This window comes from Odocoileus virginianus, chromosome 33, assembly GCF_023699985.2.
Source record: "Odocoileus virginianus isolate 20LAN1187 ecotype Illinois chromosome 33, Ovbor_1.2, whole genome shotgun sequence".
NCBI lineage: Eukaryota > Metazoa > Chordata > Mammalia > Artiodactyla > Cervidae > Odocoileus > Odocoileus virginianus.
In genome coordinates this window covers 488,407-516,406 of record NC_069706.1, presented here as the reverse complement: position 1 = coordinate 516,406, position 28,000 = coordinate 488,407, and the positions used below count along the sequence as shown (strand labels likewise).

The 28,000-nt window shown below is 62.5% G+C and overlaps 3 protein-coding genes across 6 annotated transcripts; 1 reads left to right on the top strand and 2 right to left on the bottom strand.

Moving 5' to 3' along the window:
- Window positions 1–39: 39 nt before the first annotated feature.
- Window positions 40–1,787, top strand: METTL26 (methyltransferase like 26). 2 transcript variants are annotated; one of them, XM_020886396.2, is made up of 6 exons: window positions 43–390; window positions 548–710; window positions 889–948; window positions 1,277–1,344; window positions 1,434–1,512; window positions 1,592–1,787. In XM_020886396.2, exons 1-6 carry the CDS (start codon window positions 194–196, stop codon window positions 1,637–1,639), a joined length of 615 nt encoding a protein of 204 aa, XP_020742055.1. In that variant the 5' UTR covers window positions 43–193; the 3' UTR covers window positions 1,640–1,787. The 2 variants fall into 2 exon arrangements, with proteins under 2 accessions (XP_020742056.1, XP_020742055.1); XM_020886397.2 differs by lacking the exon at window positions 889–948 and having other exon boundaries at window positions 40–390.
- A 295-nt stretch (window positions 1,788–2,082) lies between these two features.
- WFIKKN1 (WAP, follistatin/kazal, immunoglobulin, kunitz and netrin domain containing 1) lies at window positions 2,083–5,929 on the bottom strand. Its single transcript, XM_020886395.2, has 2 exons — window positions 4,579–5,929; window positions 2,083–3,697 (listed from the first exon to the last, which is right to left on the bottom strand). The coding sequence occupies exons 1-2, from the start codon at window positions 4,747–4,749 to the stop codon at window positions 2,216–2,218; spliced, it is 1,653 nt and encodes a 550-aa protein (XP_020742054.2). The 5' UTR covers window positions 4,750–5,929; the 3' UTR covers window positions 2,083–2,215.
- A 94-nt stretch (window positions 5,930–6,023) lies between these two features.
- RAB40C (RAB40C, member RAS oncogene family) lies at window positions 6,024–27,678 on the bottom strand. Of its 3 annotated transcripts, none has more exons than XM_070460406.1 (7): window positions 27,459–27,678; window positions 26,514–26,731; window positions 14,722–14,782; window positions 14,217–14,277; window positions 8,897–8,974; window positions 8,377–8,599; window positions 6,024–7,817 (listed from the first exon to the last, which is right to left on the bottom strand). In XM_070460406.1, the coding sequence occupies exons 2-7, from the start codon at window positions 26,653–26,655 to the stop codon at window positions 7,537–7,539; spliced, it is 846 nt and encodes a 281-aa protein (XP_070316507.1). In that variant the 5' UTR covers window positions 26,656–26,731; window positions 27,459–27,678; the 3' UTR covers window positions 6,024–7,536. The 3 variants fall into 3 exon arrangements, with proteins under 3 accessions (XP_070316507.1, XP_070316508.1, XP_070316506.1); XM_070460407.1 differs by lacking the exon at window positions 27,459–27,678 and adding an exon at window positions 27,315–27,373; XM_070460405.1 differs by lacking the exon at window positions 27,459–27,678 and having other exon boundaries at window positions 26,514–26,878.
- Window positions 27,679–28,000: the final 322 nt, after the last annotated feature.

Below are 28,000 nucleotides of genomic sequence, written 5' to 3'. Positions count from 1 at the left end.
GGCCACAGCCCCCGCCCCCTTGCGGTGCCTGACTACCACTCCCGACGGGCCCCGCGGCTCTGGAATACCACTCGCGACAGGCGCCGCGGCGTTGGACTACCACTGCTGAAGGGCCCGCGGTGCCTGACTACCGCCCCCGACGCTCCCGGCTGTGCCAAACTCGCGAAGGCGCTCTCCGGGGGAGACTGGAAAGATGCTGGTTGCGGAGGCCGCCGAGCGGAACAAGGAGCCCATCCTGCGGGTGTTGCGGCAGTACGTGGACTCGGCCCAGCGCGGCGTCCGCGTGCTGGAAGTGGCCTCGGGCTCGGGCCAACACACAGCCCACTTTGCGCGAGCCTTCCCCCACGCGGAATGGCAGCCGTCCGACGTGGACCAGCGCTGCCTGGACAGGTGCGGCGGGAAGGTGGGACCCTGCGGGTGAAAGTGGGCCCCGTCCCGCTGCCCTGGACACTCCCGCTATTGTGGTTCCTCTAAGCCCCCCCAAGCAGGCTTGCGGGGGCTCAGAAAAGGCTGCACAGGCCTCCCCACCACGGGCTGTCCTCCGCAGCATCTTGGCCACCACTCAGGCCCACGGGCTGCCCAACGTGAAGGCCCCGATGTACCTGGACGTCAGCTGGGATTGGAAACAGTGGGGCGGGATCCTGCCGCAGTCGCTGGACCTGCTGCTCTGCATCAACTTGAGCCACATCAGCCCCCTGAGTTGCACTGAGGTCTGTGGGAGCGTGGGTGAGCCACCCGGGGGCCACCCACCTGCGCCATGTGGCACTCTTTTTCCTGCACTGGGAGGGAGCGGAATGCCCAATCTGCCCAGTATCAGCGATGGGGATTCAGGCCTGGGGAGGTCCCGGGAAAGCTCCTTATTGCTGTCCTGCCTCCCCCCGTCCGCAGGGCCTGTTCAGAGCAGCAGGACACCTGCTCAAACCCAAGGCTGTGCTCATCACCTATGGGGTGAGTGCTTCTGCCTGAGATGGGCCTCCCCAGGCAGGCAGCCTTGGCTATCTGGGCCTTTCTGAACTGCCTTCTCCTCTTGGTATTTTCAGTTGCCTTTCCCTCCAGCTTCCTGTCCGCACTGAAGCACACCCAAGCCCTCTGCTCTCCAGCACTCCCCTGTCACTTGCCCTTGCTCAGCACTGTCCTCCACTGTCCCCTGTCTGGGGGCATCGAGGGGTGTGTCCTTTCCATTCTGTGGGTGCCATCCTGCGAGTGTGCACCGTGCCTGGCTGGGGACGGTTGAGCCTGTGGACAGTGGGCAGAACCGTGTCTCCAATCTCCACAGGCCTATGCTGTCAACGGGAAGATTTCTCCCCAGAGTAACGTGGACTTTGACCTGACTCTCAGATGCAGGTCAGAGCTGGGTGGGTAGGGGGCTTGGCTGGGGGGCAGGTGGGTCAAATGACCCCCAGGCCACGACCCTGCCTCCTCTCCTCATGCAGGAACCCCGAATGGGGGCTACGGGACACCTCCCTTCTCAAGGACCTGGGCCAGGCCAGCGGCCTGCTCCTGGAGAGGATGGTAGGTGGAGAGGAATAGGGTCGTGGGCAGCCTCCCTGGGGACCAGGAGCAGCTTCTCCAGCCCAAGTATCTCCCCCAGGTGGACATGCCAGCCAACAACAAGTGCCTAATTTTCCGAAAACAGTAACTCCCTCTTCCACGATACCTGTGTTCCTGGACAAAGCCTCTGCCATCCTGGGCCAGACTGCGGGGTGTGACCCTGCTGACTGGGGATTCTTGACCAGTGGCCACAGGGCTGCTGAGAACCTGAGAATAAAGTCTTTCCTGCTGCCCCACTGCTGGTATCTCCCATGTCATCTCCTAGGAGCACCCCTGCAGGATGCCTGTGGGCAGTCTGTCTCTGAGGTTTCCATACTGGGCACAGGAGGGGTCTGGCCTGTGGGTCAGGACTCCCGGGCATCCTGGACTCTGCTGCTCCCGTCGACCAGTGAGGGGACGAGGGAGAAAAGCCCCAGGAATGCTGAGGCAGGACTGAGCTGACTGCCTGGTCCTCTTGCTGGGGGGAGGTGGCACCCACCTCCCAGGCTGCTCACTGGTGCTCCCTTCTGATCTCAGAGCAGAGCCACGTGCGCATGTCGGGGCCTGGCCCCCAGCACCCACAGGCCGTGAGGTCCAGGACTTTATTCAGGCAGAGGGCGAGGGTGTGGGGAGGGCGGGGCCTAGCGGGTTGGTGGGGAGCTGGGGCCGTGGGTTGGTGGGCAAGCTAGTCCTGGAAGCGGTTGAGCAGCTCGCAGGCCTTCCTCTCTAGCAGCTCAGCGATCTTCTTGACGCGCTTCTCACTGGCAGTGCGCACATAGCTGCCCGCGTCCAGCATGGCCACGCCGTCACGCACCTCGCCCATGATAACCAGTGGGCCATCGCCGGCTGTCACGTTGGGGCAGGGGCAGGCTCGGTCCACACCGACCAGCGTCACCTCCAGATACTTGGTGCCCAGGAGCCGGAGGCCCATCTTGTCGTCCTTGAGCACCTCATCCAGCGCCACGCGTGCGATGCCGCCGCCGCCCGCCTCGGGCTCCTCCAGCACCTCGGTGAGCCGCCCCACGATGGCGAAGTCGCTGCGGCACAGGCTGAGTGCCAGCTTGCTGCGGAGCCGGCAGGCCCGGCAGGGCGGCGTGCGCGGCACCGGGCAGGCGTGCTCGCAGCTCTCGCGGCTCTCAAAGTTGTTGCCATTGCCCTCGCAGCCGCTGTACTCGAAGGGGTGGCAGTGCTGCAGCAGCGGGCTGTAGGCCCAGCGTGGCTCCCAGCCCTGGCAGGGGCCCTGCACGGCCGGCAGTGCGCAGGCGTCCCCGGGGTCACGGGCACACGCCTGCTGGCACGCCTCATAGGTCTCAAAGCCCTGGGTGCCCCCAGCACAGCTGCCCACTGGGAAGGTCATGCAGCCGCGCCGCTGCGGGTCAAAGTACCAGAGGACCCGGCCAGATGGGGGGCCAACACAAGCCTGCGTGCTGGGCAGGCACTGGGCCGGGGAGGTGGCGGCCTCGTGGGCCCCAGCACTGGCTGGATCCCGCTGAATCACAGACAGCGGGAAGTCGGCCCGCAGCAGGCCGGCGGCGTTGCGCGCCGTGCACGTGTAGAGGCCAGCGTCCTCGGGCCGGGCGTTGTAAAGCACCAGCTGCCCAATGCTGGTGACCACCACGTTTCCGTACATCTGGTCTGGCCGCATGATCAGGTTCTCCCGCTGGTCACTCTGCTTCTCCCAGGTCACAGCGGGGGGCGGGCGGCCGCTGACGTCGCAGTGGAGGCTGGCTGTGCCCCCCACATATACTGCCTGCGGGGAGGGGCTGCTGTAGAGGGCGGGCGGCACTGGGGCATCCCCGGGCGTGGGGCGGGCAGTGGTCTCGGGGGGCCTGGGGCTGCTGGGTGGCCAGCTGAGGACGTGCTTGCAGGGCACGACGTGCAGGCGCAGGCCGCGCAGGCAGGCCTCGGCGTCCATGTAGCAGCGGTTGTAGTAGGTGAGGCCATCCGAGGCGCAGGTGAAGCTGGGCTCCTTCTCGCAGCGGTCCCGGCAGCGGCACACCGGCTGCCCGTCCCAGATGTCGCAGTCGGAGCCCTGCTGTGCGCACACGAAGCCCTCACACGAGGCCGCCAGCCTGGGTGCGGCCGGGCCGCCGTCCGGGAAGCGGGCAGCCACGCAGCTTTGCAGCCCACACACGTTGGTGCAGCACTTCTCAGTGGCCGCGCAGTCCTGGGGGGCGGGGGGCACAGCTCAGCGGGCACCTAGATGCTCCCTCCCACCCAGCGCCAGCGTGCCCAGCTTGGGCAGGGGAGGCCTGCCACCCCTCCTTGCGCCAGTGTCCTCCAGAGCCGAGCAGGTTTGCTCTCCATCTGGGGGTGAGCCACAACTGTCAGCAGCCCCTCACAAGTCACCTTGCTGAACCTCACTGAGCCCCCAGACCCTTGGCCCCCAAAGCAGGTGGTTGTTACTCCCATCGTACAGAGGACACGAAGGCCTGGGGAGGACGTAAAATGTTTTTCACGCCACTGCAGTGCTGTGCAGTCGGACTGCAGGGACAGCACATCCAAACAGGGCCCTGGCCTCTGCCTTGCTGGGCCCAAGAACAGTTAGTTTCAGAGTGTGGGTGGGCAGGTCTGAGGACTGAGAAATGAAAGTCACTCAGTCGTGTCCGATTCTTTGTGACCCCACGGACTATACCGTCCATGAATTTCTCCAAGCCTTGATAATGCAGTGGGTAGCCATTCCCTTCTCCAGGGGATCCTCCCAACCCAGGGAATCGAACCCAGGCCTCCCACATTTCAGGCGGACTCTTTACCAGCTGAGCCACCAGGGAAGCCCATTCAATCTTCAGACACGTGAAGGCAGCATCTGGGGGTGTCTGTCCCCAGGGCCCCTCACATGGAGCTCAGTGTGAAGAGTGGGGGGCCCCAAGAGAAAATGACCTCCAGGGTCAAGGGTGGCTGGGTCCTCTCTGCAGTGCAGGCAAGGCCTGGGGCAGGGGTGAGGTCTGCGCTCCTCCGGCGCCGACCGACCAGACCCCCAAAACACCCTGGGCCCCCCAGGAGCTGGCCTCCCCTACAGCCGGGCTGGTGGGGACTGCCGGTGCTCACCTGATCTCCGACGCACTCTCGCTCACAGGTGCTCTGCGCGTCCACCCACAGGTTGGGGCTGAGCTGGTTGGGGCACACCCCCGGGTGGCCCCCAGGCCCGGGCGGCAGGCTGGCCCCTACAGTCAGCCCAGCCAGGAGCAACAGCGGCAGGAGCGGCCTCAGGGCCGGCATGAGGACAGCGGGCCCACAGGGTGGGGGGTGTGGCCACTAGCCCCTCCTCAGACCCTGCTGAGCCCCACGCCCTGCAGGCATCCACCCTCCCAGACCTGCGATCGGTGCCCCTGTTGTCTGCCCTGGGTTCCCCTGTGCCCAGGTCGAAGCCCACAGCAGACGCTGGCCGGGTAGAGCAGAGTCCGTGCATGTGGCACCGGCCCCTCCCCCGCCTGGCCCCTCTGGTCAGCTCAGGGCAGGGGGCGGGGAGACTGGAGGAAGGCCGGGGAGGGGCCGGCGCTCAGGAGCAGAGACACTGGCGACAAGGGTCACCGAGGGGCGGAGAAGGGCGGCTCTGGCCAGAGAGGGGAGGGGGGACTGCTGTAACTGGAGCCCCTCCGCCCTCCAGGCCCTGGGATCAAAGCTGCCCTGCAGGAGGGGGCAGGGCTGGCCAGCCCCTTCCCCAGAGCAGGCTGCCCCCTAGGAGTGACTGTGTCCAGGCAGAGCTGCAGGGGCTCTGCATCCAGCCCAGGCACCATGGGTTTCTACTCCCTTCCCAGAGGAGCCTCTTCCCCTGCTCCTTCCCACAGGCATGCTGGAGAGGGGCATTCACAGCACAAATGTACCTGGTGGGTGGCGTCACCTGGGCTTGCTCTTGTGGCCAGTGGTTGGTTGAGGGGGGGTAGCTGATGTAGGACAGAACTCTTGCATTTAGGGGGCCCCCACCCCCACCCAGGTGCCCAACCCCTGGTCCAGGCTTCTCCTCAACTGGCTAACGGTGGATGCCAGCAAAGGGGAGTCCTAATCACATGAGTCGTGGACACTAGACAGGCTGAGTGTTTACTTGTACTGACTTGAGACTCAGTGGCCATGTATGGCCCTACGTGGGGCCGTGCAGTCCTGAGAGAAACCAAGGGCATCTAGGAGCACCCTGAGAAGAGTCCCAGGAGAGCTTAAGAACAGCCAGGACCCAAAGGCCATGGCCCATCCCCTATAGGCCCCGCAACAGGGAGTCACCCTCCCAGCAGGCAGGAAGCCCCTCATGGGCAGGGGCAGATCAGGGCCCAGGCGCTGGACTACCCACTTTGAGACCTACAGGAAAACATCCTGCCGCCCTGCGTCTGACCTGCTGACTTGAGAGGCAGGGTCCCAAGAGCCTGGTCTGGTCCAAACACCAGGAGACACCCCAGGTGCGGAAGAGACTGAGGACAAAGCAGCCGTCTGCAGTGCCATCTGCCACCCAGCCCAGCCCGTTAGAGCCAGACCTTCATTCCCTCCCAATGCAGCCAAGAGACCAGAGCTGAATTATGTTTACTGAACAAAGAAATGAAAACCGTCCCAAGACAAGCCCAGGAATGGTGCGGGTGTGGACAGCAGCGAAGGGTAGTGTTGATACGGTGAATGCAGGACCGTCCAGCAACTATGGACAGCAGCAGGGGTAGTGTTGACACGGTGAACGCAGGGCCGTCTGTTCCCTCCAAACAGTCCAAAGGGGTGCCCACTGGCAGACGGGAAGGGTGGGCCTCCTCCGCAGGCCCTGCTGGCAGCCGGGCACCCGTCCACAGATGCTGCGGGCCCCCCCCCCCCACCTCACCTCTCAGGACAGCAGCCCCCGGGGCACCCACCACAGAAGTCCTGATCAAGGGGTCACAGGCCAGGGAGGAGCCCACAGGCAGGAGGTAGAGTTGAGCACCAGTGTGACCTGTGGTCACGTCACCAGCCAGGTGGACGGAAGGAAGCTAAGCTTCCAGCTCAGGCTGGCTGGTGGGTCCTCGAGGAGGGGCTCAGTGTCCACCACGAAAAAACGGGCGAGGAAGGTTCTTGTGACGTGTGACCTCACAGAGAGGTGAGTCTGGGTGAGGAGCAGCTATGGGATCCCACCCAAGGTCAGGAAACTGAAGCTGGCCAGAGTAGGGTCTAGAAACTCCAGGGCAAGTGGGATTGGCTCGGCCCAGACCTACCCTGGCCTCATGGCCCAGCAAGCACTGCCTGCCTACAAACAGCTGTGTCCTCAATTCGGAGAGAGGCCAAGCCAACTTCACGTGGCAACAGGTACAAACGGAACTGAAGGTGCAGAATCACACAAGGCTGCCAGCCCCCGAGTGGGGAGAGGGCACGGGGGAGGGACATGGGGGTATGCCCACTTCCTTTTCCAAGAAACCTGAGACCTCTGAGTCACCCCTGGCCCTGATCCCACAGGTCAGGACTGTCCTCCAGGAGGGCTAGTGGGAGCCCTGGAAGCTGCAGCCCAGCATCCTGGGGCAGGCACACCGACCACCATGCTCAGAGGCCGACAGTGCAGCTGGGGGTCCCCGTGACCCCCGCTGGACCCCATGGCCATGCCCCGTGTGAAGTGCACTGTGAGTTCAGACTCAAGCCTGGATGGTGGCTCTCTTCTGGCCTCAGCCTCACCACCCTCCCCCAGTGTCCCCGGGCTCGTCCCCTCAGCAGCTGTGCGCTCACTGCGTGGCTGCACAGAGGCTTCCCTGCTGGTCCTTTAAAAATGTACAAAACGGGTCAACCATCCTTTACATAAATAAGAAAGGGGGCCTGGCCCCAGTCCTCAGGCCATCGCCAGGCACAGCCTCCTCAGGGCCCTTCTCAGCCGCTCCTCGGGGTCCCGGCGTGTTCCGCCAGCATCTGCACAGCATGGTCCCCGCTGTCCTGTGCAGCTGGTCTGGCCGAGACCACCAGCCTACCAGGTGCGTCCCCCATGCCTCCCAGGAGGGGCTGTGTGGCCAAAGTCCCCGACACACAGCACGGGGCCCAGAGCCCGCCAGGAGCATTCCCAGGCTGAGCCCCCCGCGGCTAGGAGATCTTGCAGTTGCTGCGCGAGCAGTTCTGGGGGGGGCTCTGCGGCGGCCGGATGGACTTGGACCGCTTGAGGCTGTTGCCCTTGCTGCCGCCGCCCCCAGCCCCACTGGCCAGCGAGTAGGAGCGCCCGTGCATCATGACAGCATTCATGCCATTGGCCATTGAGAAGGACTTGAGGTGGCTCTTGATGGTGACGGGCAGAGGGAGCTTGTCGATGAGGTGCACGGGGGTGCAAGAAACGATGGCCCGGCAGCAGAGGTCCTGCAGACTGAACACTGCGGGGCGGGGCAGGGGGGTATCAGATGATGAGGGGTCAGGTCATGGGGAGGCAAAGTGGGGGGTCTTGGTGGCAACTGACAATTTCGCCATCAGATGAGCACAAGTGACAGAGAAGGGGTTTGGGGACTGGGGGGGGGGGGGGTGGCGGTGCGCAAAGCTTCCAGGTTTCCTGAAGCAGAACAACCCCCTTCTGGAGCCAGGCAAGCCAAGAGCAGCCACTGGGCACCCCACCCCCATCTCCTCCCCACCCCGCAGGGCTTGGCGGCTAGACCCCCCCAAACCCGTCACCCTGGGTGCGAACTGAGCCCCCGTGGCCGGCTCGTTAGCTCTGCTCTGGTGGGAATGGGGCCTGGAACCTGTCCTCTGGCTGGCGGTTGGACAGGTCAGGCTGCAGCCGGCCCCTCCCCTCCAGGCCACGCCCCCGCAACAGGCCCCTCTCCCCCGCCCCTGCAACAGGCCCCTCCCATCTTAGCCCCGCCCCACAACCGGCCCCTCCCCTCCGAGCCCCCTCCCCCGCAGCCGGCCCCTCCCCTCCGAGCCCCGCCCCCGCATCACCTCTGTTGGGCCTCCAGATCTTCTCCATGCCATGCCGCATGAGCACGATGCGGGACAGCTCAGTGAAGGACTCGATGACGTTGAAGTTGCACAGCGGGCTGACCTCGAAGAAGGTCATGCAGTTCTTCTCCGCGTAGGCGCGCGCCTGCTCTGTTGGAACTTGCCGCTTGAAGGCTAGGTGCAGCCGGTTCCCCACCAGGATCCGGGGGACTCCGGGTGCGTGCTAGGGGGTGTGCAGGACTCAGCAGAAGTGCAGTGGCGGGATGCCCCTCTGCACCCACCCCCGGCCCCCAGCCCGCGGGCAGGCCCTCCACAGATTCCGTGCTGAGGTGGGGTTCATGGGGGCCCAGGACCCCAACCCACGGTGCCATAGCAGCCAGCGGATGGGGACGCACAGAACCTGGGCGTAGGAAGCGCTGCAAGTGGGGACCACAGAGGCTCCCCTTGCAAGTGGGGGATGGCGGCCCACGTGCCAGGGATGGGCGTGGCCCTGGAAGGGGGTCTGGGGCAGCACACCTACCTCGTCGATCTCTTTGATCCACCGGTCAATGCCGTCAAAGGACCAGCGGTTGGTGATATCATACACCAGCAGGATTCCCTGCAAGAGAAGTGCAGGCATTACGAGGTCATTTCCCGTGGATGGACGGGGTCTTGTTCAGGCTCTCCCCCACATCCCTCCTTCCCCACATGGGCAGGGCCAGGGTCACTCGGGCACCAGCCAAGCTGTCAGGTGGACATGCAATTTACCCAACAGGAAAATGAGCTCTGAACCTTCCTCCTGCGTTTAAGGGGGGCTCTGTGCACAGGGCTCACCTAGCCCTGAACTGTCTCCTCACCGTGGTCTGCCCTGTCCACCGTCTGGGTGGGGGCCATCTGACTGTCAGGGACCTCAAGGGCTCAGTACTGCCTCCCTCCACATGACAAATCCACTGGGGCAGAACCACAGTTTTTCCATGTCTTTCCTTCAAGCACGCTGTGTTACCCTACTTCGTTTAAAACTCACTCCACCTGAGACAGGCAGGCGCACACAGGGCTGTGGTGGGGGGCACTCTTCCTGGGGGAACCAGGGGTGCCTAGCAGAGGTGTTTCTGAGCGGTCCCACCCACACTTGCAGGGGACGTGAGTCCGGGAGCAGCTGCCCCCGAGAGAGCTGCACAGAGGCTCTACTGCGGAGACTTCCCTACCACAGCCCTTGGAGACCACTACTCCACCCGCCTGGCGGCAACCTCTCACAAACCTTGGGGCCCCAGGCTCACCCCTGTCTCTGGCCTCATGTTCCACCCCGAAACAGGCTCTGTGAGAACCACCCGCCAGCAGGGCTCATGCCCTCCCTGTGCAGGGAGTCGCCTTCATCTAGCCCACGTCTCCATCACACATGGAGAAGGGGAGAGTGCAGCTGCGATGGAAGGCACCCTCCATCTCAAAATGAGGAATTCTGAAGCCTTTCCCCTTGAAACTGTGCTTCAAATTAGGCCCTGCTAAGGAGCAGGTGGAGACTGCTTTCAGGGCAGGGCGGAGATGCCTGCGGGTAAGGGGTGGGGGGTGACGCCCAGCCTGGAGGGGAGCTGCCCGCTGTGGGGGGCAGAGTCCACCAAAAGGCACAGGGACCAAGGGCCAGGCCAAACATCCGTGTTCAGTCTTTGCAGATACTCAACACACAACTGCTCATAAAACAAACGTCAACAGACAAACTAAACGCGTGGCCCCCAGATTCCCCGGCAGTCAGGCGAGCAGGCAACGAAGACAGGGTGCACTTGTGCTCACCCACACTGCTCACAGGCACCACAGACAGTGAGGTGACAAACACGAACCCCAATGCCACACATGGGCAGTTTTAGAAAACAGAAATACAAACATACCACACAGAACAGACTTCCACAGATGTGACCGCCCGTGGAAGGGCTGGACGGGGACTTATTTCCTTGCTTATGCTTCCTATGTGATGTTTTTGATTCAAGCATCTTTATTAACTTATCAATGTTACATTTTACACATAATATAAAAAGGAATCTACTTTAGTACATCATGTTAAGAGAGCAGTGCTCTTTGGGATCCTGACTGAGCCTTCACTGACAGTCCAGTCCAGGCCAGGTGCAGCCCTGATCAGAGGGAGCATGGAAGCGTGGCCTTCAGGAGGGGAAACCTCCTCTGGGGCTGATGGGACCCCGTCTGGCCTGGAGCCATACCAGGGCAAGAGGCAGGGGCTGCCATGCAACCAAAGGCCTGGCCATGCCAGTGTGCGGGGTAACTGCCAAGGTGGGGTGAGCAGGCAGCCATTGAGGCCGACCGGAAAAGGCCAGGACTGCTGAGGCTGTGGGGGCCCGGGTGCTGGCCACGGCCTGAAGGCTGAACTCCACCCTGCTGTGGGCACAGCTGCTCTGAGCTCCGACCAGCCTGACCTGAGCTCCCAGCGGCGAGCGGGGTGAGGCAGCAGTGCTGGGAATGCTCCCGATGGCCGCCTGCCGGAGCCCTGAAACCAGAGTACCCGTCAAGCCAGACGCCGACAGGACATCTTCAGTGATTTCGTCCTGGCTTGTTAAAGCGTCAGAAGCGGACCGTCGTGCTCCAGAACCTGAGCGGACTGTGCTCCGGGAGCACAGAGAGCAGAGGCGCTCCTCCCACCACCACACCCCACTCCCAGGAGCACCTCTGGGTGGTCCTGGTTCCCGAGCCATCCAGTATGCAGTGTACGCTACTTCCACGTCCCATTAGTTCTTGCTGACGGTTTTGCCTGGCCTGACAAGGAGTCTTGGCCAGCCATTAATAAATACTATGCTTCAGTTTTCTGACTTGCAAGGATAAGGTCAGCACTATCAAATCTGTTACAAGATCCCCATCTCCATGTTTCTATTTCCTTGTAACTTTGTCAGCACTAATTCATCCTACATGTCCTCTTCATTGTGAATGGGAATTCCTCAGACATCCTCCCCCAGCTGAGCATTGATGATAGCTTCCCACTCAGTCCACCTGCCTGTTCCAGGAGGTTCCACATGTAAAACTGCAGAAAGGCACTGCCCTGGTGGTCCAGGGCCTCAGTCTCCCAACGCGGGGGGCCCAGGTTCCAGCCGTGGTCAGGGACCCAGGTCCCACAAGCTGTGTCTCACGCACAGCTCACCTCACTGGCAGCTTGAGCGGGCCCCAGCCAATCGCACAGACCCACCAAGCCAGTGCGGGCAGGTGGGGAAGAGGGGACCAGTAATGTTTAGAAGCTCAAGCAAATGGGGAGAAGCCCATCTCTTGGGTTCAGGCTCAAGTGCACCCCAAGGCTGTCGAAGAGCCTCTGGCTGGTCTCCTAACTGGCGCCAGTCTCTGCCTACCGCCACCACCCGTGTCCGCCAGGTCAGGGTGATGACAGAGATGTCACAGGATGAAGGACAGCCAGACGGCCAACTGTGGGCGGGGACCAAAGGGACCACAGACTTGGCAGGAGAGACGCCTGGGAGTGAGCACAGGTGGCTTCCTTGAGACCCCAAAATGAGGCTCCTGGTCACCAGGACCCCTCCAAAGGACCCCAGAGTCAGCTGTGACCTCAGAGAGCCACAGGAGTGGGAAGTACATTCTTACTGTATTCGTCCTGTTTCTCTTAACTTTGGCTCAGCTTCTTAAAACTTAGTAAGCACTCCAGGGTAGAAACAGAGGCTCTGGTCCTGCCCCCCATCCCCAGTCACCTGCTGCTGTCTTTCAAGGGCCCACAGACGTCTCCTGACCCAGAAAGGGTCCTGGTGCAAACCGCCTGGCATGCCAGGGCCCTTCCCCGCAGCAGCCACTCTCGCCCCAGGCTCATCAGAGGGTGTGGCTGCTGGGTCACAGGCGACGCACCTCATTTTGTCACAAACATCAGCAGCGAGCCTCTGAGCACACACCGGTGACTCGAGCTGTGAGAGAAAACCTCCCAGGTGTGGGGTGGGCGTGTGCACCCTTGTTGCCAAGGTAGTTTACTGAGCTTACACACCACAAAACGTAGGGATTTCAGGTATGACCTGTTCAATGAGTTTGGACAAACACACACCTGCGCAATCACCACCTGACCAAGGTCAGAGAGTGTAGGGTTGAGTCACGCGCTTGTGGTACAGCGGCCAGGAACCACAGGCTGTGGCTGAATGCCCCTGCCCACGCCCCACGGCGCAAGCACGACTCTGCCCAGAAACGAATGCGCTGACGAGGAGAGCAGACGACCCGCACACACCCCGCCCAGGCACTCGCTGGAAGGGCGTGTGTGCCCAGACCACTCACCTCTCTCCAGGAGACCAGTGCCTGGCTGAGCTCCCCTTGGTGCTAACCCAGCTGATCCCAAGCCCCAGCTCAACAGGACGCTGCCCACCCCTGGCTCCCACCACATGCCCAGCCCGCGGGAAATGGCACAGGGGAACACGGTCCCCCAAGCTGGCCGCCTGGGCCACACACTGCCACCTCAGCAACAGAAAACAAGGGTCACAAGTCAGGAGACCTGAGACAGAGAGGGCCTCCCAGGAAGAGACCTGTGAGTGCAGCCAGGGCTGCGGCGGCGGCTGCGGGGCCTCTGGGAACTGCGCCAGGGCAGGGGGGCAACAGGACACACAGGACCTGGGGAGGAGCGGCCGCTGACCGCGCCCCAGGCCGCAGAGGCCACACTGCAGCCAGCGCGGGGCACCGACCAGGCGGGAGAGCCACCCCACCCACCACCCAGGCTGGAGACACACTCAGGGTCCACGCCTGGTCCCTCCAGCCCAGAAGCAACAGGAGCCTCCGGAACTAGCGCAGTCAGTCAGCACAAGTGACACGTCCACGCCCACTGCCCTGCAGAGCAGTGGACACGGAAAGGCATTCCCCTCCCCAGGCCCCTGCAGGCGAGCCCTCAGCCGGCCCGCCTGCGTTCAGGCCCCCAGGGCCTCCTTGCCGTTCCCCGATCGCCCTGTCCCCATAAACCGAGGTAACTACCCCCCCCAGCTCATTTCCTGTTTTATTTAAAAAGTAGCAACGTGTGCATCGTAAACATTGGGAAACATTCAAAAGCAACAGGAAGACCAGAGACCTGTCAGGAAGCCCGTGGTCTCAGGCCCCGACACCCGTCCCCCCGTGCACGTGTGGACTCCTCGTCAGAGCCCTGCAGAGACCAGGCCGCCCGCACTCTCCCGCAGTCCTGGGCTGTAGGGCGGCCCCGCACCCTTGTGTCCACGCTGGTGCCGGCCAGTCTGCGGGCTGCTGGCTCTGACCGTCTGGGAGCAGCTGCTCCAGGTGGGACCGCCAGGCTAAGCGGATTGACAGCAGCACTGTCGCCGGCACTTCGGTGGAGGCCTGCACAGCAGGGAGCCCCGCCGAGGGCTGTCCACCACACACCCGCCCGCCCGCGGCAGGGAGCGGAGCTCCAGACACTCCTGAGAGGCGCCTGCTAACTGGTCAGCTCCTGCTCGCCAAGCAGAGGAGGCCCGGCCTCCACTGTCCAGTCCACCGTCAGGGGGCAGGCCCCACCTGGTCAGACTCTGGGCCCCCCACAGGTCCCCTGAAGCCAGTCCCCTCTCAAAGGCAGCGAGTGGGCAGCTGGTCTGTTCACACAACTGCTGCTTCCCTCCGTGCAGCCTCAAATCTCACACTGACGGCTGGCACCCAGGCCGCCGTGAGACGCCCAGGACAGGGACGAGCAGGCCCCCAGGAGCCCCCGCACTGCACACAGCCCAGCCCCGCAGCCCCTCCCTGCAGGCCCGCCACCACAGCCTGTGTCCGCCCTCTGGGATCTGCAGCAGCCCTTCCCACGGGGCTCAGCCCTCTGTCCCGCCGGCTGGCCCCGAGCCCACAGCTGCCGTGCTCCGCACGTGGTGCCACAGCCCTGCGGTCCCCCCGGAGGATGGCTGTGCAGGCCTTACCTGTGCACCCCGTGAGTAGGACCTGAAGATGGTGCAGAACCGGCCCTGGCCCGAGGTGTCCCTGAAACAAAGTGGGGGGATGTGACCCATGGGAGCCCAGCTGCATGAAGGACCCAGCCCCCTCCCGCTCTGCATGCGCCCCATGGACCTCCTTGGCCAGAACACCCCAGAGACTGCTCTGTGGGGCTGGAGAACCCAAGTGCGGGGGAAGTCACACATCAACTGCGAGGGTCTGCAAACGCCCTCCATGTGGAGTCCGGTCGGGGCAAGGAGGGAAGGACTGGGGCCCCTGGAAACACGTCTTTATGGGCAAAAGGGAGCTGGGCTCTGCCAGGACAGGCAGCCCTGACCTTCCGGTCTCTGCACCACATGTGGTCCTGTCTCCACGGCTGCTGTGCTGGGGGCTTCCTTAAGGCCTGACTCACTACACCCTGCTCCCCGGCCCCGGCAACAATGGAAGCACAGCAGCCCCCACCCCAGTGTCTGGGCGTGCAGCCCGACTCACCAGAGCTCCAGCTTGACCCGCCGGCCGTCCAGCAGGATGGTGGTTGTCTTGTAGTCGATCCCTGCAATAAAGCGGAGAGAGGGTGAAGGACTCGCCTGGCCAGGACCCGGTCTCTGCAGCCCAGAGGAGTCACGGCTGCAGCCGGGGAGCCCAGAAACCTCAGTCACCTGAGCTGGCGTCCCAGTGGCCCGAGGTGGGTGCCAAAGCGTGAGCCAAAGGGAGGGTGGTGGCTGGTCTCAGCACTGGCCACGGCACGCGCTTCTCAGAGCTAATGGGTTTTCTGAATTCCTGGGTTCACCCAGCACCCAGGTGCTGACAACTGGAGTGTGTCTGGAGCACTGTTAATGACAAAGTGGCATCTGAAACGCTGCTTCTCCAGAAAGCTCTCAGAGAACCTCTGCTGGCCACGTCTTTACTTTTCATTTTTTGAATACTTTTAAAATTGAAGTATAGTTGAATTACAATTGCTTCAGCTATACCACAAAGCAGTTCAGTTTTATACATGTATCCTTTTTCAGATTCTTCTCCATCATAGGTTAATATAACATATTGGATTCAGTTTCTTATATCATGTAGCAGTTCCCTGTTTATTACTTTCTTATACTTTCATGAGGAAAAAGCCCAAGAAGTCCCATCCCTGGCAGGAGCAGGGACAGTGCTGGACACATCACCTTACACGCAAGATCTTCAACTGGTGTCCTAAAAGCTCAGTCCTTCCTCCTCCTCCCTGAAGCCTTAAACATCCCAGGTTCTCGGCTAGTCACAACACCTGCTTCAGGGAGGCTTGGAAATGGGCATTTTCCATGCAGACCCGGCACGTGGGCCGAGTCCACCATAGCGCTGCACGAGGGGCCTCTAACCTGAGGGCGTTCCACCCCACTCACAGCTGGCCACGTGTCAAAGCCTGGCTCCCACCCATCAAGACACTCAGCAGAAGGAAAACACGATCCACAAAATGGGACACGATAAATACTTGCAAATCATGTACCTGAAAAAGGACCAGTATTCAGAAAATACAAAGAAATCTTACAACTCAACAAAAAGAATCCAATTAAGAAGTGGACCAAAGACTTAAAAGAGATGTCTCTCCAATGAAGATATGCAAATAGCTAATAAGCACATGAAAGGTGCTCAAATCACTGATCATCAGGGAAATGCAGATGAAAGCCATATGAGACACCACATCACACCCATCAGATGGTTATTATCAAAAAAACAGAAAACAAGCCGAGCTGGTGAGGATGCAGAGAAACTGGAACCCGTGAACACTGCTGGTGGGGCTGGAAAATGGTGCAGCCACCATGGAGAACAGCGTGGCGCTCCCCCAGAGAATTAAACTCAGAATCACCACGGAATCCACAAAGCCCAGCCAACATGTATGCATCTGCACATGCACGCTCACTGCAGCACTATTCATGATAGCTAAAAGATGGACACAGCCCCAGTCTCTAAAGATGAAAGAATGAATAATCAAAACACAGTCCATTTGTACAATAAAGTATTATCACACCTTAAAGAGGAAGGAGCATCTGACACATGCTGCAACAGGAATGAACCTTAAAGACATTATTGTGCTCAGTAAAACAGGCCAGACACAAGACAAACCCTGCCTGACTCCCTTCTGCGAGGTCCCTGGAGCATGAGCCTCAGACAGAGAGTGGAGGGAGTGAGGCTGCCTAGGGCCGGAGGTGGTGTGGGGGTTGGGAGGGGGCGCTCAGTGGGGAGTCTCAGCTGGGAAATGAAAAAGCTCTGGAGATGCTGGGAGGGCCACTGAACTGTACACCTAAAATATTTAAAATGATAAATTTTATGTTGCGTATATTTTGCCACAAATTTTTTCAAGATGGAAGAGAAGATTCTCCCACACACTCTCAAGCCAACAGAACTCGGGTGTCTCCACCATCTTTCCTGTGCGTTCACCTCCCCTCAACCGTCTGCCAACAACCCACTTCTTTGGGAGGGAACTCCTGGAATTCTCTGTCAAACGGGGAGCTCAGATTTGGCCCCGGACGCCTTAGAAGGTCCGGATTCTCCAGCTGCATGAGCCAGACCCTGTGAGGACAGTGCTGGACACAGTGATTCCCAGGAAGGCTGCAGACGTCCATCCTCTAGGCAGTCACCTCTGTGGGGGCTCAGACCAGTGGGTGCTGGCCACAGGGACCCACCCCGAGGCCGCCCCCACGAAAGGACTGCGGCTGACTTGGCACCAGGACCCAAGGGTCAGCCTGGAGCTGTGGGGAGGAGCGGGCGCCCAGGGAGGGCCCAGGAGGAAGCAGGGCACAGGGAGCCGCTGCAAGCACACCAGCCTCCGTGGCCAAGGGGCGGTGACACAGGGACCTCGCCCACCTCCCGCCTGAGCCCGCCCGACTCCTCACTCAGGACTTCAACTCCAGAGAGGACGGCCGGCCCCCAGCCTTCAGGGCCTCTGCTCACAGCGCTGCCAGATGCCCCAGAGGGCCCTGTGCGGACAGGCTCACAGAGTTGGGACCAGCTCCGCCTTCCCCCCAGCACTCCCCCACGCACAGCAGCTGAGCCAGAGGGCCCACGGACGGGAACCAGTGGGACGCCTGCCCAGGAGCCCGCCCAGGGTCGGAGGATCCTCAGGGCAGACAGCAGGGTCCAGCTGAAAATGGCAGGGGGGCCAGCTCGGCAGAAGACACAGGAGCCGGCAGACTGACCCACTGCCTCGGAGGTTCTAAACAACCGCAAGGAGGGGCTTCCCTGGCGGTTCAGGGGTTAGGATGCTGTGTTTGCACGTAGGGGCAGGGGTCCCATACCTCTAGGGGAACTAACATCCCACGAGCCGCACAGCGTGGTTAAAACACATCTCAAGTATGCTCTTCACACTTACACTGCCGCTCACCCACCAACCCCCCGAAATCTTGGCAGAAATGTACAGTGTGCGTTACAGACTCAGACAACCAGACACTCGAGTGCAAAGGGAGGCCCGCCCGCAGGGACAGCACCAGACCCCACAGCTTCCCAGCCTGGAACCCCTCTGTGGCCTCAACACCTGTCCGGGCAGAACTGCAGTCCCCCGGCCATCCTCGAGGACCAGCAGGTTCATGGGATGCATGGAACACCTGGTGGGCACAGGTGGGCACAGAACCAGTCCCAGCTGCCAGGGCGACTGCCCAGCACACACAGGGGCGGGGCAAGGGCACCTCACACACGGGGAGGAGGCCCCGCAGGACCCGGCCGGGGGCCTAGGACTGCAGACACTCCTCCAATGGATGCAGGGCTCAAGTGGTGGCTGGGGGCCAGAGCAGGCCTGCTGTGTCCCCGCTGGCCCGGGCTGCCCAGGCTTCAGCTCTGCGCCTCCTAGATGGTTGGCCCCTCTCTCCTGGGGGCTCATGGGAGGTCTGCTGCTCCCCGGGGCTTCTGAGGGGGCGCGGTTCACCTGACGTGGTGGCCTTCTGCACGGCTCACTCTGCCAGGCCCCAGCCACCCTGCACGGCCCCGAGCCAGGAACTGCAGCCTGAGCCTCGACTTCCACCCCGCGCCCCCGCTGCCGCTGGGTGTTCACAGCTGAGACCCCACCTTGCACATTGTGTGGGGTCCAACATTTTACAGGGACATTTCCACTTTATGAATCATAGGAGTCTGTTGTTTGCTCAGAATCTGAGTAAGAACTGTTCAGCATTTTGAAAGAAACCACATCGTGAACAGTGACCCCCCCGCCAGGCCCACTTTCCCTTTACCCTCTCAGCGTCGCAAAGCTGTCCCCAGGCACCGACTCACTCGGCCACAGCCACCTTACGACACCGTCCGCACCCTTTCTTCCTGCTTCACATTACAGACGTGTGCGCTGAGTGATCGGCGTGGGCAGAACAGGTGATCCACTAATTTCGCTCCTTCTCAAGGAGAGTCAAGGGGATGCTGCAGAGACCTGTCCAGAAGAGCCAACGCCTGGGACCCCACTCCCCTGCAGACCCCACGTCCCCTGGCCCACAGGACCCACCCAGCAGGGAGGAGCACAGCCCAGGAGGCAGGGGCACAACAGGAACTTCCCGGCACCGACGCTTCCACCCTCCCCAGAGGTGCTCGGAGGAGGAGGCAGCAGGTCACTCAGGTCCCATCCTGGCAAGTGCCCACGTCCTGGTGTTCGGGGAGTCTACCAGGCACCCCTCAGGCCCTGACAGCCACCACACCAGGGGCTGGGACTGCGTGCAGGGACACACAGGAGGAAGGCTGGGCGGCACCAGCTAGCAGGAACCCGCCCCCCCCCACTCTTCGCAGCCTGGTGGGGCCCCTACGGCCCTCCTGTGGAGGACGGCCTGGTGCCGGGGCCGCCTCCCTCGGGCACTTCTCCCCGCAGTGCAGCAAGCGGTCCTCCCTTGGGACCCACATCTCCCACACCCGCAGGCGCCGACGCAGGACAAAAGACCTCGAGAAGACCCACCTTCGCTCCAGCCCTGGGAAGGAACAAGGTCAGCAGGGTGAAGGGGACAAGCGGCATCAGCTCTCAGCTTTAACCTGCACACAAACCAAGACTGCGGGTATTCAGAAGCCCAGGGCTCCGCCCTCCCTGGGAGCAACAGCTGTCAGGACCAAGACTGCCAAGCACAGCCTGCCTGACCCCTGGGGGCTGGGGGGCATTTCCCATGCACCAGTCCAGGCAAAACTCAGACCCGTCTGCAGGACTGGCAAGGAGGGGTGCCGCACCTACAAAACAACCTGCCAGCCCCACTTCCATCCCAAGTTTAGTCCTTAAGGAGAAATTGGCAGCTCTAGTGTGTATCCACCTAGGCACTTCCAAACAAGATGAAAAGCCACAGGATAACTCGTTAAAAATTCGTAATAGTGAGAAAAAACCGAGTGATAAAGACTGGGTTAAGAACGAAGGAGAAAATGCTGATCAACGCCTTCCATTGCACTTGACTCGGGTGCACAGCTCCCGGGCACGGAGGGGCTGCTGTCACCCCGCCATCCCTGTGCTGGAGGAGCTGGTCTCCCAGCACGGCCCCCAGACCCCTGCTCCCCTCCTGGACCCAACACGATGCCAACGCCCAGCGTCAGGGTGAGTGGGCAGACAGGCAGCTGCTGCTCCTCAGAGCTACTCCTCAGGGAGGGAGAACCAGATCTCGCCAAGTTCCCAGAGACAAACAAAGGCAAAAAAGGCCCAGGTCCTTGTGGAACCAGAAAAAGCATTCAGCAACAGCAGCAGACGTGCAGAAGTGCTGGGGCTGTGCGTGGCCATGCGGAAAGCACCAGGCCAAGCAGTCCTCCTGGACACACCTGACCAGCCTTGCACACCCTCTCCCCAGGGGTGGGGGGGACAGCAAGGCCTCTCTTTGCCACGTGCTTCCTTCCAGGGCACGCGGGGGGCAGAGGAGGGTCTCCTACAGTGTGGCGGGCCCTCTCACAGGTGGGCACAGGCCCCAGTCCTCCCAAGGGCGATGGGGGCCAAGCCTGGTTTCCGCCCCTCAGAGAAGGGCCCAGTGACGATGGCCCCACAACGGTCACACTGCCTGGACAACCCTGTGGCTCCGTGAAGCAGGACGCTCCTAGGGAGTGGCCTGTGCCCAGGAATGGAGGGCAGGCACCACCGCTGACAACACTCGAGCTCAGCGGGCCTTTGGCCTGGCCCACGAGTGCGCAGAGCCCCTGAGGCCCAGATTCCTGCCCCACAGACATGTGTGTGACGCTTTCTGGTCGGCTCGGAGCTAAAACAATTCCGCAGACTGAAACCCACAGACAGCAGACATTTATCTCCCGCCGTCTGGAGGCCAGGAGACCACTCAGCGCAGGGGGATCCAGCGTCTGAAGGGGTGGCTGCCCACTGTATCCTCGGGCGGGGGCTGCGAGGGAGCCCTCCTGACCAGATCACCTCCCGAAGGCCCCACCTCCTGACACCATCTCCGGGGTCAGGTGTGAGCGTGTCAACTGGGGAACACCCGCCCAGTGCTGGCAGGGGCAGAAACACAGATGTGCGCTGTGCCGACCAGCCTGCAAAAGCCAACGACACCAACAACCCAAAGACCCTTCCGTAGGGCTGTGGCAGTCCTAGTCCCGGAACCGAGGACACGCTTCCCACAGGGCGAAGGGCTCTGCCGACATGATGGGTCATGGGCCTCAAGAGGAGAGAGGACCCCGGGCTCCCCGGCCCAATGTCATCGAGAGTCAGAGGTGGGCACCCTTGGCCAGTGAGTCTGACAGACATGATGGAAGGAGGGCCTTGCCCTGGCTCTCAGAGTGGAGGAGGGGGATCTGGTGAGGAGCGCAGGTGACCCTGAGGGGCTGGGACAGCCCTCTGTCGACAGCAAAGGAACAGGGACTCAGCCCCACCTGACTGACCACTGTGCCCACAGAGCGGTGAGACGGCGAGGGGCGGGCGACTGCGTCAGGGGTCTCAGGGGACGGGCGGCTGCGTTGGGGGGGTCTCAGGGGATGGGCGACCGTGGCAGGGGTCTCAAGGGGCGGGCGACCACAGCGGGGGTCTCAGGGGATGGGTGACCGGGGCGGCGATCTCAGGCCGGCCGTAACAACTCAACACGGTCTAAAACCCGCCTGCTGGGAGGATTTACCAGGAGGCGGCCCTCAGCACGGTGAGCGTGGAGTGCCTGCAGCCCTCACGCCCTCCCTGCGGGGCAGCGCACTGGAGAGCTGCCAGGCGGCGCCCACCCCCAGCACTCACCACGCCCAACAGAAACACGCGTGCTCGCTCGCCAAGACACATGTGAGAATCTGCACGCCAGCGCCCCTCAGGGTGACCCAGACATGGAAACCTGCTGGTCAAAACGAGCAGCCAAGAAAGGCCAGGTCGTCCGGCTCCATTTACAGAAGTTCAGGCAAGAAAGCGGGCTGGCGGGGGTGTGGGGTGGGGCGGCTGGGGCCCATGTCACACGGTGATCAGGGCTAGCCACTGATCTGCTGACTACAGAGACTTGTCCGCACAAGCACCACCTGCTGGCCCCGCACCCACCCTTCTCCGGCGGCACAGGGTTGGAACCACAGGTGCAGGCGGGAGCCCGTCATGGGCCTGGAAGGGACGGAGCGGACGCCGTTGCAAGTGGACACTCGGGCTGGGGAGCAGCTCCAAAGAGGTCATGGGCTGGTTCCCTTAACACCTTGAAAACCACATGAGACCAACCACAGCAAAAGCTTTCTACTGTCCATGAAGAGCAAGCCATGTTTCACACACAAAACCTCCAACATTATTTAAAAAAAAAACACACAACACCCTACTGATAATCCCAAAACTCAAGGGTGACCATTAACGTCTCGAGTGCTTCAGTCAACGATTCTGCCCTTTGTCTTACTTACACAGACTTGACAAGATGACAAAGGCTTCTCTAACTACTGAATGTTCATTCAATATTCCTCCACACCAGCATTTTTAAAGGCTCCACAATATCTCACCCTACCAATTTCCGTATGTCCTTGCTAGACCTGCGGCTGCTTGAAGTTTTTCATTTTTATTAAAAAAAAAAAAAAGCTTTGCTTTCCTGCAGGTGTGCCCCTTAAATTCCTCAGGGTGGGCGCCTCATCACTCGTGGGAAGCGGGGCTCGTCCGGCTATGGACGCAGGCACACCCAGCGGAAAAGCGAGCCTCCTCTGAGCTGCGCTGTGCTGAGCTCACAGGCGAGCACCCCATCCCACTGCTCCTCAGGGTGAGCGTCCCCCACGTGCTCTTCACCAGGACCTCCCCTCTGATGACTCTCCGTGTTGCCAGGTGACAGAGAGAACACTCCCAGCAGCAACAGCATGACCAAGTTGCTCCCATTGTTAAGGGATGTGGGTGCTGCTGACGCGGACCAAGTCAAATCACCACAGCTCCATGGTGTGCGTGGGGTGTGTGTATGCACACGTACACACCTGCAGCTGACAGGCTTCTGCAGCCACATCACACCTGAGCCCTGTGCTCAGGGACACACCTCCTCCCGCCCAAACTACATCAGCTGGAAAATCAGAGTCCGGCAGTTTGAGGACGGACAACATTGGACCCAGGAAGAGAGGGGGGACCAAACGAGGGGAAGGAGAGCACGCTGAGCCACCGCAGCCCTGGGGCAGTGTGGCCCACAGGGAGGGTGCGGGTGGCCGGCCACGCTGCCGCACTGCAGCATCCACAGCCTCCGCGGCAGCTTCTGGACCTGAACACAGCACCCCAGTGCCCCTCAGATGGACGTCTCTGCATTCTCAGGCCTGCACACTCCATCCCATGCACCTATCACCATCCCCTCCCAGAGCAGCATGCACAGCCCTCGTCCACAGGTACCATCCCACCTCAGACCAGATGACTGCTCCCTAGGAAAGCGCAGGCGGCTGTCAGCTCAGCTCACGCCCCCAAGAACCACCCTGGTCCCAGGACATCTGCCCACTGGGGGCCCACGGGGCCATGCTGTCTGACCCAGAGAACACACCAGGTAGCCTTTCGGGTTCACAAACCCTTGGTGTTTATCACCAGCCAAGATCTCTGTCCAGGGGCTTCCCAGGTGGTTCAGTGGTAAAGAATCTGCCTGCCAATGCAGGAGACCCGGGTACAATCCCTGGGTCAGGAAGATCCCCCAGGGAAGGAAATGCTGGCAATCCACTCCAATATTCTTGCTTGGAGAAGCCCATGGACAATGGAGCCTGGTGGACTATACTCCATGGGGTTGCAAAGAGTCGGACACAACTGAGCAACTAAACAGCAACCACACAGACCTGTGTCCAGGGTTGACACTGACTCCTTCGCCCAGACCTGCACCTGCTGTGGGCAGAGAACCGGCCCACTCCCAGGGCTCGGGCCTTCCCCACTCTGCTCTTCCGTCTGAGGACGGGTGTCCCCTCCGCCATGCCCTCTGCACACCTTGACTCAACTAGGCAGAGCCCGCCCAGCATCCTGGAAGCCTGCCTGCCGAGCAGCCTCCCCGTGTGTGAGCACTTCCCCTGAGCGCTCCCGGTGGTGCCCACCGCCCCCATTGGGGCCGGTCTCCCTCGCCGCTGTTTCCGTTCCCCCTGCTTCCAAAGGACGCAAGTCCACAGCCAACGAGGGTCTGGATATTCCAACCTCCACAGAAGAAAACTGTCCACCGTGGACACCAGAATCTGCTCATCACTACCAGATCCCAAATGTGGCTGAGAAACCTCAGTTACCGCCTTGCACTCGAGTTCAAGTTCACCTTTCCTGCATGCCCAGTTGCTCAGTCCAGCTCTTTGTGACCCCATGGACTGCAGTCCTCCAGTCTTCTCTGTCTGTCGAATTTCCAGGCAAGAACACAGGAGTGGGTATCACTTCCTCCTTCAGGGGATCTTCCAGACCCAGGGATCGAACCTGCGTCTCCTGCCTTGGCAGGCAGATTCTTTACCACTGTGCCACCTGGGAAGCTCGAGTTCACTTTATTCACTTCTACTTCCCAGCTCATTCCCAAAGCACTGACGAAGTCCAGCTTCCCATCCTCAGAGGGACCTGCACACGGTCTCTGACACCCGCACACAGTCCCAGCATGCTCTCCAGAGCACCTAGGTCAGTACAGTCAGCCCTGCGCCACCTCCCCGCCCTCCCGCGTTCCTTCTGCAGCTCGCTCCAGGTCAGGGCACCAGACACTGACACCTTCCCCACGTTCTCCAAGGGACTGAGGGACGATGTCCTCACTGATGTGGTCCTGGGCCCTGCGACAGCCCGCCACACTAAGTACTGCCCACGCGCAAACCAGGCAAGTGGCCAGCTCTTAAGGGAGCAGCCACTGTGCGCCTGGTCAATTCCTGGGATGCATTGCACATATAAAGCGCTGCAGTGGAGGGCTGTGGTCATCAGGGAGCAGGCCAGGCCCAGGCCGGAGATGCAGCCGAGGGTGCAGGCACGAGTGGGAGAAGGGCTTGCCGCTGCGATCTCACCCCAGAACCCAGCACCCGACCAAGGGAAGACACCCCGAACTCACTCGGCTCCAGAATGAGGCGCCCAAGAAAGCACAAAGGAACAAAAGAGACTGGGAGGGGTTGGGTGGCAACCGTGAGCCCAGGGGTGCCATAGCAGGCTGCCTGCTGTGCCTCTGGAGCTCGAGTCTCCTGCCAACACTGGGGACAAACAACGGAGAAAACAGCAGGGGGCACACCCCAGCATGAGAGCTCCAGGATGCAGCTTCCCTCGGGTCGGCATTGAGGACAGAAACCAACCTCCAGCCCCAGAAACAGCCAGACTTGTGCAGAGCCACAGCGGCACACTGGGTCCCAGAAACAGAGAAAATCCGGCAGGGCAGACCCCGGGCCGGCCACTGCACAAGCACACCGCTCACACCAGCTCGCCCCTCCGGCCCCTCCATCTCTTTCCTTCCCTCCCCCACAACCCGGGCTCGAAGGAGGTGCGCGCCCAGCAGCACTGATGCCAGGAGCAGACAGTGAGGACGGAGCTGTGCCTGGTCTCCAGGCTCCCAGGATGTGGGCGCATCACCACGACATGTCTTCCCGCTGCTCCTAACCCTGAAGACTCTGGGAGCCAGGGTGCGAAGGGCGGAACTGCCCTCTGTGAATGGGAAGGGCCTGAGCAGTGGCAGAAGGCTTCCAAGCTCTGGGGCGCACTTAGCACCCCAGGGACCCAGCAGTGCAGATAGCGCTGGAGCGGAGTCTGTGGAGCCCTGGGGAGAAGCAGCTGGGCCGCCAGTGCCTCCCTCCTGCCAGCCGCCACTGTACCAGCAACTCCCAGCCGGTCCACAGGAGCCTCGACGCCAAGTCCTGCCCCAGGCACGGACACCTCCCCTGGCCCCATGGCGGGGTGTTAGCAGGAAGGAATCTGAGCTCCCAGGGAGGGAGAGGACCACCTGCGAGGGGCTCCCGTCACCGTTTCTGGCTGATGACCCACGCTGGCCCAGGTCACCAGGAGTCCCTGGGTCCCTGCCGTCTCCATGCCTCAGGCAGTGCTCCGCCTGTCACAGGGAGGAGGCGGGTCCCCTCTCCACCAGTGGCTGTGTCCCCAGCGCTCGCCACAACCGGCGGGAGGACCCTCAGCAGCAGAGGTCTCATCCGAAGAAACCGCTGCTGCCCTGACGGCGCCCTGGCTTCGCGATCTGCTGGATACGCACCACCGGCCTGGGCAGCGACTCGGTGAGGGTGACTCAAGAGCCCACCATCTGCGCCTGGAGACACCCGGCAGAGGCGGTGGAGGCCTCCCGCTGGCCCTCTCGCCCCTAAAACGAACCCAGGGCCCTACCCTCGCTGAGGCTGGGAGGACGTGCTCGGGGAGGGGGCCCGGCCAGCCCAGGTAGCCCCACGACCCTGAGAGTCCTGAAAGGAAAGGATGGAGGAGCAGCGCCCACAGTCTCGGCCGCCACAGGCCAGAAGGTTAGTAAACAGCCTTCACAAGAATCCCAGACACAAAGAGTGTGGAGGATGAGAATGCCAAGAAGCAGAATTCCTCAGGAAAGACAGCCTTGCCAGGAACACGAAGGTCCTGGGGAAGAAGCGCCAGAGCCTGGGAGGGGCCGCGCTGCCCCGTCAACCGCGGACGCTGAGAGAAACCCAGGTAGATGCCACAGATGTGTATGTGCCGTGTTTGGGCCACACGTCCGAGAACGTGGACAGAACGTTTAATCCCGTCAGAAGTGCGCGTTTTCCTCCAGCACAAGGTACTGATGCTCGGAGCCCGGAGCCAACCGCCTTCCTCTGAGGACGCCCAGGTGTGCACACCTGGCGTGGCTGCGCGGCCAAAGCAAGGCCCTTCTTCCTCGGAGGCCCGAGACCAAGTCTCCGCCCCAGAGACGCCGCGGGCCGCGGCGGGCCCCGGCGAGCTAGGGCGCTGCTCCCCGGCCCCCGCCCGGCGCCGGCCCGCGGCCAGGCGGACGCAGGTCGCCGGGTGGCACCAGGTGCCAGCTTACCGTTGCTGTAGGCGTACGGGGACTCGGCCGCGCCGTCCTGCAGGCTCTCCAGGATCTCGCCCTTGCCCACGTCGCTGTCGCCCACCAGCAGGAACTTGAGCAGGTAGTCGTAGCTCTTGACCGGGCTGCCCTGCGTCCCCATCGTCGCTCACGCGCGCACGGGCCTCGCCCGCATTCCCACGGCGCCGCGAAGCCCGGGGAGGAGGCCTCCGGCCGACCTGTGGGCGCCGGCGCGGGTGAGCGGGGCCGGGGGACGGCGAGGCCTCCCAGCCCGCACCTGCTCCACCACCCCCGCCAGGCCTCTTCTCTGCTCGCCTCAGCGCCGCCGCCGCCGCCCCGCCGCTTCCCGCAAGGCGCCGCGCAGCCCCACCGCCCCGCCCCGCCCCGCACGCCTCCATTGGTCGTCCGCCATCCCCCTTCCCATGGCCATTGGCCGGCGGCCACGTCCTTCAGAACCACGGGCGCCCCAGCCCCCGCCCCCGCTTCCCAGACTCCGCCGCGAGACCTCCGAGAGCCCAGCCCCGCCGCCGCCCCGCCCCCGCGCCGTCGCCATCGGTCATGCCCCGCCCCCTCTCAGCGGCCATTAGCCCGAGCGCAGGTCCATCACAGATGCCCCGCCCCGCCGCTTCCCAGGCCGCGCGGAGAAGCCCGCAGATGCCCCGCCCCGTCGTCGCCACGCCCCGCCTCCCCGCCGTCGCCATTGGCCCTCTGCCGCCCGCTTTCCCGGAAGCACTGGTCCGCCTGCATGTCCGTCATAGCCCCGCCGTCCCCGCTGCGTCCCACGGAGCATCGCGGACTCACCGGCAACCCTGCCCCCTGCTCCCGCGACTCCTCGGCCCGCTCTCTCCTTCGCCACTGGCCGCCGCTGCAGACCCTCCCAGAACAGCTGGACCGCCCGCACGTTGGTCCCGGCCGCTGAGCCCGCCCCCCTTTCGAGATGCTCACCAATCAGGAGCCTGGAGCTTCAGGTTGTTTGCGTACACTCCTGCTTCCGCGGACGGAGGAGGGCGGCGGCCGTCCCCAAGAGGCGGTGAGGCGGCTAGGCGCGGGAGGACTGAGCTTTCGGGAAAGTCGTGGCTGCTTCCCTCACGAAAACCTCGGACGGGACGGAGCGGCCCACCTGCCTCAGTGCCCTCGGAAGCGGAGCTCTCCGCCAAGGGGGCGTGGCGCGGAGAGGGGAGCCAATCGGTCTCGGAGTGACCACGGGAGGCGGGACTTCCGCTCGCGCGCGGGCGCTTCGGCCTCCTGGGCAGCTGGGCTGCCGGGGCAGTGAAGTCAAGTGTGAGGAGGGGGCGGGCCCGAAGGACCGGGGAGGCCGGTGGGCGGCGGTGAGGAGGGGATGCTTGGGGGCGGAGAGGGGACGCGCGGGTCTTAGAGGGGGCGCAGGGCCCCCAGCGCAGCAGGTCCCCTCCGGTCCTTCGCTTCTGCTTTTCCCCTGGCAAGGTCTGTAGTTAGACAGCCGGGCTCCGATGGCCCGACGCTACGAA